Here is a 13295-nt window from a genome sequence, read left to right as displayed (position 1 = left end):
GACACTCATCTTTTTCAAAATAACTTGTTAACCTGTGAAATGTTCCAAACAGGTACTTTTTTCAGCATTTCTCAACTTTCCCAGTCTATAGTGCCCCTGTCCCAGCTTTTGTGGCGCATGTTGCAGGCATCAAATTCAAACTGAGAAAATACAATCACGTTCATCAGTTTGAACTTTAAATATCTTGTCTTTGTAGTATGTTTAGTTTATAATAGGTTGAGGATTTCCAAATCATTGTATTCTGTTTTTATGTTTTACACAACATCCCAATTTCACTTGAATTGGGGTTTGTATGATCAAGTTTATTATGTTATATACTATATAAGATTTACCCAAAAAAAATGGTATTGATCATATTACTTAGTATTTTTTGGGACTGACCAACAGTTTATGCAGAGATCTAGGGATGATTTTAGTTTGTCAAAAAATGGAGAATTATATTTTGTATTTTATATTCCTATTATGTTATCAGACATCCTCTTTCTTTCAGATTTCACTTGATTTCAGATTACAGTCTTTATTTGCCTGATTAATTCGCATAAAGGATTACCTATTGACCTTTTGTTCAGGGGGCACCAGGAGAGGCCGGTCCACTGGGTTTCCCTGGAGTTACGGTAAGCTCTGATAAGAAAAACAATTATTGTAATGTAATAATTTTCACTTCATTCAGCTAAATATACCGTAATTTCTTGTGTATAATATGCACTCGAGTATAATGCGCACCCCCAATATTGAGTCCAAAAATCAGGAAAACCCTTCTTCCTTTTTATCATGCACACCCATGACTTATCCATCCATCCATCCATTTTCTGAGCCGCTTCTCCTCACTTGGGTCGCGGGCATGCTGGAGCCTATCCCAGCTGTCATCGGGCAGGAGGCGGGGTCCACCCTGAACTGGTTGCCAGCCAATCGCAGGGCACATACAAACAGACAACCATTCGCACTCACGGTCATGCCTACGGGCAATTTAGAGTCTCCAATTATTGCATGTTTTTGGGATGTGGGAGGAAACCGGAGTGCCCGGAGAAAACCCACGCAGGCACGGGGAGAACATGCCAACTCCACACAGTCGGGGCCAGGGATTGAACCCGGGTCCTCAGAACTGTGATGTTGACACTCTAACCAGTCGGCCACCGTGCCGCCACCCATGACTTATCCATTAATATATTTATATGCAATAAATGTTAGTGGTGGGCCTCTCTTAATTTGTTTTTCTAATCAATTCTGATCAGTAATATTAATACTGAGATTTACATGTTCTTTAATAATGCATTTAATATTGTGGTGTACCCTAGTGTTTAGTTTTAACACTGCGACTTTAAAACTAATTTTTGGCTGTTCTAAAACAAATATCTACTGATATACCTCATTTTACTATGAAATAATGTTCTAACTTTTACTGTACCTACTGCATGTATAATACACAATTTTGACTTTGAAGATTTTTTGGGGGGCAAATGGGCATTATACATGATAAATTATGGTAATCCTGAAAGCTGCTTTTTAATATACAGGGCATTCGGGGACCAGATGGGGACAAGGGGATTCCAGGTCCTAAAGGAGATAAAGTAAGACATTGCTTGACATGTACCTAAATATATTGTCATGAAAGCTAGTTATATTTGGGGCAGAAAGACTGCCCTTAATTCCAGACTATCAAATAATCACCAGCAAGAGGGTTTTGCACATCTAGAAATAGACCTTATTTCAATAACATCCAGGGTCTGAAATTAACACTCATCAGGTGCCAAATGCGAGTGAATTTTCCTTTTGCTGTGTTCATCTCAGAGGGCTCGCCGCCACTTGTCGAGTAAATGTTTGTCCTAGTGATGGGTAGATGAGGCCTCGTGAAGCGTTGCGGCACATTGGGCAAACTGTATTGATACTGTGCCTGTACTGGGTCCCTGTGTTGCTTAATACAGACACCTGCAGGATCTTAAATACAATACAATATTAGTTAGGCATGTTATGTTGTCTTAATTCTTTATTTTATGATATCTTTAACATATCTGTATCTTTAAAATATACTGTCAACAGTGATGAAAATTCCGCCATTTTGAGTCACGAGGAAAGTAACGCGTTACTTTCCCCAGGAGAGTAAACAGATGACAGTTACTTCAAACCAGCAGTAGTTAGTTTTGAGTCATCAATGTCTCTCACCAAGTACTGATTTGTAGCTGGTGACTCCCAGTCCAGCCATTCAATAGCATTAGACCGCTCACACAGATCACTGATTTCTCAAATAAGCGGACGAAAGCGATTGGGAGGTGATGTTGATTCTACAATGCACATTGACGGTGCAGTACCATAAAACTGCAAATAAATGCACAATTTCACTATCACGACACTATTTTTGTAATTTTCCTTTGTAAAAAGTGTATTTTTGTTGTTGTTCCTTTTTATTTACACATTAAGAATACAGTTTTACTGGTGTGTTAAGTGTGCAATGCATTGTCGGTTAATTATTCATACCGAAGTGTGCGGTCATAACTCGGTCATGGAGGTTAAGGACTGACTCACTAGGACTTACAATACTTAAATAATATTCAAATGAATATGGACCAATAGGAGCCAATGTTTCCATGTTTAAATTAGGGAAGGTGAACAATCCAATCAGGGGGTATGATTCCAGTGAAGCTGTAATGCTATAGAACAAGGAGTGTGTCAGGAGCAAGAGCCAGACTTTGTGATCGCCAGTGGCATTGTTCGGCCTTTTTAAGGGGGCTTCAGCCACCCTAAAATGTTCTTAAGCCCTTCCCTAAATGATTTGGTTGTTTAAAAAAAAATAAAACATTTAACCCAAAACAAATCTTGACTCAGCGGGATAAACCACCAATAAGCAGTTCCAGGATTGGTTCCTCTTCAAAATTTTATATTTTACAATACCGTTTTATAGAAATGATATGTGTAAAATGATTTAATATTTTGGCTGGTAAAAAAATATGCTTAGCCGGAGGATTTTTTTCAGCTACCAGTGAATTTAACCAATAAGTCAAAAAGTTAATTCCGGACACGGATAACATCACAAAGTTGAGGAGGGAAGACTCTTGCTCCAGGGCAGTCAATAGTTTTTAACTAATTAACAATTTCCACACACCAAATTTAACACCCTAATTCAAGGCATTTTACCGCAATTACAGCACCCCAAAAGAAACAGAGTGGAACATACTTCAAGCAGGTCACACCAGAACAAAGCAATCCACATGTAACGCATTGAACCACTTCAGGAGTCTTCAATGAATTTAATACACGTATTTGGAATGGTGACCCAGAGCCACAAACACAAGGAGAACCTGCAAACTCCACACAGGAAGGCCAGAGCCAGAACTGCAAGACGGATGTGCTAAGCACTCGCCCACTGTGCTGTGTATTATTGGTAGTAGTTTTGTTAGTTGTAATAGTTGTTGTAGTATTAGTACTACGAGCTAATTTAAAAAAAAAAAAGTGGACACTGTGAGTCACAATCATTGTTCACACTCCTCAAATCAAGCAAATGTTGGACGTGTGATCGGCAGAAGCGGTCCTGGACCGAATGGCACCCTGTACGACGGCCATCAATTGCACCCCCTTGGCCGATATTCTATACTACCCTTCTAAATCGTACAACAGATCCTTGATGTAGGCAGCTTATACGAAAATGAAATTGAAAAATATACAAAAGATACATACAAAACATACAAAAATCATGTCACTTAACTCACCCCCAAAGTCTTGCTGGCAATGAAAGGATCACAACCTGCTAACTTTGTTGAAAAAAGTAAGATGTCTATCCTGGCTCAGAAAAGGCGCTGTGTATTGTCTTTATTGCATTGTGTCTGATGTTTGTCTTAGGGTTATCAAGGGGCAACTGGTATTAGAGGTTCACAGGGACAGAGGGGCCCTGCTGGGTTTCCAGGTCACCTTGGAGTCATGGGTCAACCTGGCCCCAAAGGCACTGAGGTACAACACTTTTGCTAAATGTTAGCCTCATTCATTGTCAGTGTTCTGCTGTGGAATTAAGAGGTAATGAACTACTGGAGCTCAACAACTTTACATGTTTATATTATGGATATATTCATAGAATACAATAATTCCCTGTAAATATGTTCAAGAATATGTTTTTTTTGCAATATAAAGCCAATTAAAAAGATGATTAAAATGTGAATTATTGAATTAAAATGGGATACAAATGATTATTATTATTGAACAGAGAGCGAGAAAGAGAGAGAGAGAGAGAGAGAGAGAGCACATAATAAATAAAAATGTGATGCAATGTGCACCGTGAAGTAATCGAATCCAATAAAGTGATTTGTTGAATTGTAATGTAGGCCATGCTGACATAAAAAACACCCTTCTAAAACTAAAAGGCATTGCCAAGAGGAAGCTGCATTAAATAATTTAAAATTGCCTTAAATAAATGTAGTCTTAAAAAAAAAATTCAATTAAATGAAATACTCCAGATGCTTATTTGAAATGATTATTTAATGTTAATCAATAATTATATTTAGCAGTTTAGCTCATTAATAGACAGTTTACTACCTGATTTAAAATGTAATTTGTTCATATAATATTTATATTTTGTTTGATTTTGGCAAGAAAATGTTCTTATTGAAAGGTATACTTACCTCCTTTAGATGTTCTGTCAAGATGATTTACACAAAATTAAACTTGCCATTGACCTTTTAAAGCACAATGATACATGATTGTTTGTGTGGTCTTGACTGGTTTATCTTTCCTCATTCAGGGCGGGAATGGTGAAATGGGTCATCATGGAAAACAGGGCAGCAATGGATTAAAGGTCAGTGGGCACTTGTGTGCCTGAACATCAGAATGACTTTCTATATTGATATTGATTTTAACATAGTCACTGATGGTGTTGTGGTGCACTCGCCTGACTTTAGTGCGGGCAGCGTGGGATCAGTTCCCACTCAGTGACGGTGTGAATGTGAGTGTGAATGGTTGTCCGTGTCTATATATATGCTACTCAGGCACATGAGTGGCCAGTATTGGTCAACAACAGATATGCAAACAGTGCAGCGTGGCGAGGTATGTACAATTCCAATGAAGTTGGGACGTTGTGTTAAACATAAATACATCCATCCATTTTCTGAGCCGCTTCTCCTCACTAGGGTCACAGGCGTACTGGAGCCTATCCCAGCTGTCATCGGACAGGAGGCGGGGTACACCCTGAACTGGTTGCCAGCCAATTGCAGGGCACATACAAACAAACAACCATTCGCACTCACATTCACACCTACAGGCAATTTAGAGTCTCCAATCAACCTACCATGCATTTTTGGGATGTGGGAGGAAACCGGAGTGCCCGGAGAAAACCCACGCAGGCACGGGGAGAACATGCAAACTCCACACAGTCGGGACCGGGGACTGAACCCCGCTCCTCAGAACTGTGAGGCTGACGCTCTAACCAGTCGGCCACCGTGCCAGAATACAATGATTTGCAAATCATGTTCAACCTATATTTAATTGAATACAAAGACAAGATATTTAATGTTCAAACTGATAAACTTGATTTATTTTTCTTTTTAGCAAATAATCATTAACTTTGAATTTTATGGCTGCAACACATTCCAAAAAAGCTGGGACAGGTGGCAAAAAAGACTGAGAAAGTTGAGGAATGCTCATCAAACACCTGTTTGGAACATCCCACAGGTGAACAGGCTTATTGGGAACAGGTGGGTGCCATGATTGGGTATAAAAGGAGCTTCCCTGAATTGCTCAGTTATTCACAAGCAAAGATGGGGCGAGGTTCACCTCTGTAAACAAGTGCGTGAGAAATATATAGTCGAACAGCCGGGTGGATGAGATTCGCCCGGAGTTCCTCAAGGCTCTGGATGTTGTAGGGCTGTCCTGGTTAACACGCCTCTGCAACATCACGTGGACATTGGGGACAGTGCCTCTGGATTGGCAGACTGGGGTGGTGGTCCCCCATTTTAAGAAAGGGGACCGTTGGGTGTCTTCCAACTCCAGGGGGATCACACTCCTCAGCCTCCCTGGTAAGGTCTATTCAGGGGTGCTAGAGAGGAGGGTCCATCGGGAAGTTGAATCTCAGATTCAGGAGGAGCAGTGTGGTTTTCGTCCTGGCCGTGGAACAGTGGACCAGCTCTACACTCTTGGCAGGGTCCTCGAGGGTGCATGGGAGTTCGCCCAACCAGTCTACATGAAGTGGCTGGGGAGAGGGAAGTCTGGGCGTCCCTGCTAAAGCTACTGCCCCCGCGACCTGACCTTGAATAAGTGGTAGAAAATGGATGGATGGATGGATGGAGGTGGCAAAAAAGACTCAGAAAGTTGAGGAATGCTCATCAAACGCCTGTTTGGAACATCCCACAGGTGAACAGGCTAATTGGGAACAGGTGGGTGCCATGATTGGGTATAAAAGGAGATTCCCTGAATTGCTCAGTCATTCACAAGCAAAGATAGGGTGAGGTTCACCTCTTTGTGAACAAGTGCGTGAGAAAATAGTCGTACAGTTTAAGGACAATGTTCCTCAACGTACAATTGCAAGGAATTTAGAGATTTCATCATCTATGGTCCATCATATCTTCAAAAGGTTCAGAGAATCTGGAGAAATCACTGCATGTAAGAGGCAAGGCCGAAAACCAACATTGAATGCCCGTGACCTTCAATCCCTCAGGCGAAACTGCATGAAAAACCGACATCAATGTGTAAAGGATATCACCACATGGGCTCAGGAACACTTCAGAAAACCAATGTCAGTAAATGCAGTTCGACGCTACATCCGTAGATAGATACAAAGTCTACTATGCGAAGCAAAAGCCATTTATCAACAACACCCAGAAACGCCCCGGCTTCTGTGGGCCCGAGCTCATCTAAGATGGACTGATGCAAAGTCCAACGAGTCCACATTTCAAATTGTTTTTGAAAATTGTGGACGTCGTGCCCTCCGGGCCAAAGAGGATTAGAACCATCCAGACTGTTGTAGACGCAAAGTTCAAAAGCCAGCATCTGTGATGGTCAAGGGCTTGTGTTAGTCCCAATGGCATGGGTAACTTACACATCTGTAAAGGCACCATTAATGCTGAAAGGTACATACAGGTTTGGAGAAACATATGCTGCCATCCAAGCAACGTCTTTTTTCATGGACGCCCCTGCTTATTTCAGCAAGACAATGCCAAACCACATTCTGCACTTGTTAAAACAGCGTGGCTTCGTAGTAAAGAGTGTGGGTACTAGACTGGCCTGCCTGCAGTCCAGACCTGTCTCCCATTGAAAATGTGTGGCGCATTATGAAGCGTAAAATACGATAATGGAGACTCTGGACTATTGAACAGCTGAAGCTGTACATCAAGCAAGAATGGGAAAGAATTCCACCGACAAAGCTTCAACAATTAGTGTCCTCAGTTCCCAAACCTTTATTGAATGTTGTTAAAAGAAAAGGTGGTAAACATGACCCTGTCCCAGCTTTTTTGGAACGTGTTGCAGCCATGCAATTCTAAGTTAATGATTATTTGCTAAAAAACAATAAAGTTGATCAGTTTGAACATGAAATATATTGTCTTTGTAGAGTATTCAACTACATACATGTTGAACATGATTTGGAAATCATTGGATTCTCTTTTTATTTATGTTTAACACAATGTCCCAACGTCATTGGAATTGGGGTTGTATAATTGGCCCGACAGAAATGTGACAACAAACTCAAGCCAAAAGAAAATGGCAGCATGTTGCAATGGAATTGTAAGTTAACTGTTTAAGAAGTTAATGACAAGAGGGAAGAAGCTGTTGGAATGTCTGCTCGTTTTAGTTTGCATTGTTCGGTAGTACCTACCTGAGGGAAGGAGCTGGAACAGCTGGTGACCAGAATGTGGAGGGTCCGAGAGGATTTTGCACACTCTTGTCTTAGTCCCGGCAGCGTGCGAGTCCTCAAGGGTGGGCATGGGGGTACCAACAAGCTTTTCAGCAGTTTTGATTTTCCATTGCAGTTTGTCCTTTTTTGTAGCAGCACCAAACCAGACTGTGATGGAAGAACACAGGACTGATTTGATGACTATTGTAGAACTGAATAAAATTACCAGGAGTGGGGTTCGAACCCACGCAGACATATGTCCATTGGATCTTAAGTCCAACGCCTTAACCACTCGGCCATCCTGGTACACATGAAAAAGCCCCATTTTGTGCATAATTGGGAATACCTCTAGACTATTGCTATGAACTTTTTCAAATTGCTTGTGCTGTCACAAAAATATGTTGTCTTCATGTTGAACAAGAACAGCCCAAAAACAACCATTTATCAATATGGTTACTGTTATACACATTGATTGATTGCTTTATTTGAACATATAACCCCACCCCGTCCCCCCACCCCACCGACAAAACACACACACACACACACACACACATCAAAACACAACACGCAAATGAACACTATAATAAAGAGCCACAGTCACATTCATTAATAGGTTTACTTTCTTGAAGGGTAAGAGAGGACCCGATGGACGAAATGGAAACACAGGACCCAGAGGAAACAGGGTACATCTTTTTTTTTTTTATTCGTCATGGCGCCATTACATGAAAACAGCATTTTAATACAAAAATATGAGAGGAGAAAACAGTAAGAACAAGAATGCCACTTTATGGCACATTTGCGCAGTCCTTTGCTTGTCCTCTCTTAATTATTATTATTTTTCTCCAGGGTCGGTCAGGTCAAAGGGGACCCAGCGGCCAGCCAGGTCTATCGGTAATGTTTCCTGTCAGAAATATGTTTACATACAGACTGTTATTTGCTTAAAAGGTCAGGCTGTGTATTGCTGTATGAGTCCAGAGCCAGAGGTCATCGTCATTTTTTCCAATTTTCATCCTTTATGTCATGCTTGAAAAGGTTATTAGAATTGTTAGAGATTTTGATGGTCAACAACTCCAATATGTTCTCTTTCAAGTAACACATGAACTTTGAACAGGAAGAGTTCTACAGTGTAAACATTTATGCAGGTCTGTTTGTGTATTTGATTGACACATTTTAGGGTTTGGCGGGTCACCCTGGACCAGAGGGACCAGAAGGAAAGCCTGGTACACAGGTTCCCATTCTCTGTCATATTTTAATCACCTGTAAATTGTAAAGTGTTTTTGTGCGTGCGTGTGTGTGTGTGTGTGTTGTATAAGCTAGCCCCTCCCTCTGTTTTTCTGTCATTTTTTTGGTTACATAAAGTACACACAGGAATGGATTGGATTATATATTTTTATGATATATTTTATTTTATTTTAATTTTTTTATCAGTGCTTTACTTTCTCTTCGGATCGTCTGAGCCAATGATTTCGAATGATATACTCCACATGGTAGTCCAGGCTTCAACCTAAAGTACCATCCATGATTTTTAGATGATCTTAAATTATTAACTGTTTTATTAAAATGCTAAATATTATTAGAACAGTTTATATTATCAGTGATCCTCGATTTGTCACATGAAGGGAGTTCGTTGTGATGGAGTGCAGGCAAAAAGGCAGGTGGACCCAAATACAGGGAAGTGAAGCAAGGTAGCTGTCCAGGGTTAATCTAAAAAAATGTATTTATTATTTGAAAAACAAAACAAAACAAAAAAGTACTTAATAGCAAGATCAAAGTGATTACGAAAAGCTGAGGAGTGACTTGGTCAGGCTGATGGCGATGATGAGCGCAGTGATGAAACAAAACCAAATCGGAGAAAATCAGGCAGCATGGCTCAGGTGGTAGAGTGGTTGGTTGTCTCTCAACCCAAAGGTTGTGGGTTCGATCCTGAGCCCCTGTGACAATGTCCAAGTATCCTTGAAAAACAGCAAAAACACAGATCATGACAGGTTTCCTTTTGTGGCAACATAACCTGAATTTGTACATACTGCACCATAGTCTAACACTAACCTATGCTAATGCAGTCAAGTCAAAACTAATTTAAAAAACTTCTTGGCTATAAATAAACAATCAAATGAAAAGCTAAGTATGGCGGTCACCGAGTCTGATGTATTCTTATGATGCTGTGAAAACTAGTTCATTATGCACCAATCATAACCTCAAAAAAGCATATAGTGTAATTTCTCATGTCTAATGAGCAACCATGCATAATACGCACCCCCAAAGTTGACCTCAAAATTCTTGAAAACCCTTCCACCTTTGTAAAATGCATTTTACAATGCATGATTTTGCTTTTACCCACATGATCAAAATATGAAGTATTATCTGTATTTTGTTCGTTTTTTTCAAAGAATTATTCGGAAGTTAAGCACTTTATTTGGACACATAATACTTTTTTAAATTTACTTGCTCTTATTTTGAAGTTCACAGCCCTACTTTTATTTAGTAAATTAGAAAACACACAGTTGTGCTCATGTATTTGATTACCTACCCAGGCAGAATTTGTGAGATGGGTACAATTCTTGAAAGAAAACATGAAGGACCAGGTGAAACACATTGTACTTTATTTTAATGAGATTCAAATTAAACGGTCAAGCATTTCAGAAAAGCATTATCATTAAACAAAACATAACCATAAAGAAATTAATGATGGTTGTTGTTCAGTCATCAGTCAGACTTAAAAAAGACAATATTTCACAAATTCTGAGAGGGGATGTAAACTTATGAGCACAGCTGTAGATATATGCAGTCATACGTACCCCCTGTCCAATTGGAATGAAAGTTGAGGCTACACATTTTGTATAACCACTAGGTGGCCGGTGGCATATTAAAATGAAAATGTACACCTTCCTCATAACCTTGAGGGGGCAGTGAAATTGTGGAAGGAAAGTGTACAGCTTTTTCATAACCACTAGATGGCAGCATATATTTATAAAATGAGAACGTTTTTTCCATTTGCCCCTCTTTTGACTTTTGACAATTTTTTGTTTGGTTTTTTTTGGGGGTGGGGGGGGGATGTGCATTATACACCAGAAATTACGGTAGTTGTCGCCGTAAACTGAGGATCGCCTGTATTTAACTAGTTGTCCAGACCTTGGTGTTTCAAATAGCTATGGTCAAATATATTAGCAAGTATAATATGCTCATAAATTTCTTGCTCACTCAGCTAATAAAGATATCGAAAATATGCATAGACCTCAAGCTTCCGGGACTACATGGTCTGTGTTTTGGACTGTTTGTTGGACTAAAACAGTCCTGAAATATATTAACTGTTTGCACTTTGTTTAACCTTTTCTGCTGGTAAAAACATGTTGTTGTTTTTTTCTTTATTAGGGTCCCATGGGGCCAGCTGGCCCTGAGGGTAATAAAGGGCTTATGGTAAGCGGGCCGGTTCTTCACTCACCTTTACTTGATGACATCATTGCAGTTACCTGGCTTTTTAGCTGATCTTTTGTCTAATTTGATTGTGTTTGGGCGGCGCGATGGCCGACTGCTTAGCACGTCTGCCTCACGGTTCTGAGGACCGGGGTTCAAATCCTGGCCTCACCTGTGTGGGGTTTGCGTGTTCTCCCTGTGCCTGCGTGGGTTTTCTCCGGGCTCTCCGGTTACCTCGCACATACCAAAATCATGCGTGGTAGATTGATTGAAGACTCTAAATTGCCCGTAGGAGTGAATGCGTGTGCGAATGGTTCTTTGTTTATATGTGCCCTGCGATTGGCTGGCGACCAGTTCAGGGTGTACCCCACCTCTCGCCTGAAGATAGTTGGGATAGGCTCCAGCACGCCCGCGACCCGAGTGAGGATAAGTGGTACAGAAAATGGATGGATGATTGTGTTTGACTTCAATAAATTCATTCTGTCATCTTAAAGAAGTCAGTATTTTTGTGAATGGAGGGGGAAAAAATCTGTTGAAAAAGTGACAAAATGAATTGTATGAAGTGTTTTAATGATGAGCGTATACATGTATCAAACAGGCATATTTTAACACCAAAAAGCATTTTTATATATTCACACCAAAACTCTAAAAATAACATTTGTTTTTTTCTGTGACAGTTTAAAAAAAAAAAAAAAAGATTCAATTCTGCCTCTCATTACACTACCATATTTTCACGACCATAAGGCGCACTTAAAAGTCTTAAATTTTCTCCAAAATGGACAGTGGCGCCTTATAATGCCTTATCTGTGCACCGAGTTCCAAAATCTGTAAATGTTGTTGTGTGACTTCGATGAGCGCTCCGCTTGACTGACTGGGAGCATTTCCTGCTGACACGCTGCTTATATAGAGGAAGGCGGACATGGCTGAGGACAGCATGCGGCCGTTAAAAGGGGAAGGGTGCGCGTGAAAGAGGTCGCCAAAGACACGCCCCCAGTAGGTATATAGCGCATTGTGCAAAACATCGGTTTGGCTAAGGACCCCCGAAAATGGCACCTACGAAGAGACACGCTTACGAAGCACAGTTTAAACTGCAAGCTGTCAATTACGCGGAAGAACATGGAAATCGAGCAGCCGCGAGAGAATTCAAGATCAACGAATCCATGGTTCGCAAGTGGAGGAAGCAGGAAAACGAGCTTCGCCAAGTCAAGAAGACGAAACTGAGTTTCCGCGTAAACAAGACGAGGCGGCCCGAGTTGGAAGACCAACTCGAGCAATGGATTAATGAGCAAAGAAAAGCCGGGAGAAGCGTCTCTACAGTCACCATTCGACTGAGTGCAATAACTCGGAGCTTGCCATCATTCCGGGGGGGCTTGACAAAGGAACTCCAACTGCTGGACATTGTTGTAAACAGGGCGTTCAAAGTGAAGTTGCGAGCGGCGTGGGAGTGATGGATGACAGATGGCGAACACAGCTTTACTAAGACTAGGAGGCAGCGCCGGGCGAGTTACGCCACAATTTGTGAATGGATTGTGGATGCTTGGGCTCATGTGTCTGCTTTGACTGTTATCCAAGCTTTCGCGAAAGTCGGCATCATTGCTGAACAGCCACCCGGCAATGAGACTGACTCTGACAATGACGAGAGGGAACCCGGCGTGTTTGTTGGAGAACTTGCCCAGCTGTTCAGTTCGGATACAGAAGATGAGGAATTTGATGGATTTGTGGATGAGGGTTGATAAAAAAAATAACCTGAGTACATTGTTAAATAAAGTACAACTGAACTCAGTTTTGCTCCCGCTGCCTTTTTAAAAACATTGTTTTAGTGTGGATGCCTGCTACCGTGTGTTTTAAGATAGTGTATGTTTTACCATGCCTGCGCCCAATAATACGGTGCACCTTGTGTATGTGTTAAATACAGAACTAGACCCCTTAACTGAGACTGCGCCCTTTAATACGGTGGGCCTTATGGTCGTGAAAATACAATAAAAGTCCATCCATCCATTTTCTGAGCAGCTTATCCTCACCAGGGTCACGGGAGTGCTGGAGACTAACCCAGCTATCATCGGGCAGGAGGCGGGGTACA

General features: G+C 41.0%; 1 protein-coding gene and 1 non-coding gene across 12 annotated transcripts in view; one reads left to right on the top strand and one right to left on the bottom strand.

Annotated features, from left to right (window-relative positions):
* si:ch211-196i2.1 (collagen alpha-1(I) chain) overlaps positions 1–13295 on the top strand; it is a 180028-nt gene that overhangs the window by 125988 nt on the left and 40745 nt on the right. For 10 of the 11 annotated variants that reach the window (XR_009769945.1, XR_009769946.1, XM_061698981.1 and 7 more), the window contains 8 exons: positions 570–614; positions 1515–1568; positions 3832–3939; positions 4724–4777; positions 8434–8487; positions 8651–8695; positions 8979–9032; positions 11174–11218. Coding sequence is in view for 9 of the 11 variants with exons in the window: in XM_061698981.1 (XP_061554965.1) it covers positions 570–614; positions 1515–1568; positions 3832–3939; positions 4724–4777; positions 8434–8487; positions 8651–8695; positions 8979–9032; positions 11174–11218 (459 nt within the window). In the remaining 2 variants the exon portion in view is untranslated. The remainder of the gene's footprint in view (positions 1–569; positions 615–1514; positions 1569–3831; positions 3940–4723; positions 4778–8433; positions 8488–8650; positions 8696–8978; positions 9033–11173; positions 11219–13295) is intronic. The other variant, XM_061698982.1, reaches the window with a different exon arrangement.
* trnal-uaa (transfer RNA leucine (anticodon UAA)) lies at positions 8028–8110 on the bottom strand. The gene has a single exon. It is a non-coding gene; the product is annotated as a tRNA-Leu (tRNA).

The sequence above is a fragment of the Phycodurus eques genome, chromosome 15, assembly GCF_024500275.1.
Source record: "Phycodurus eques isolate BA_2022a chromosome 15, UOR_Pequ_1.1, whole genome shotgun sequence".
Classification (NCBI taxonomy): Eukaryota; Metazoa; Chordata; class Actinopteri; order Syngnathiformes; family Syngnathidae; genus Phycodurus; species Phycodurus eques.
Note: the sequence above shows the minus strand (reverse complement) of the source record. Positions and strands in the feature narration are given on the sequence as shown.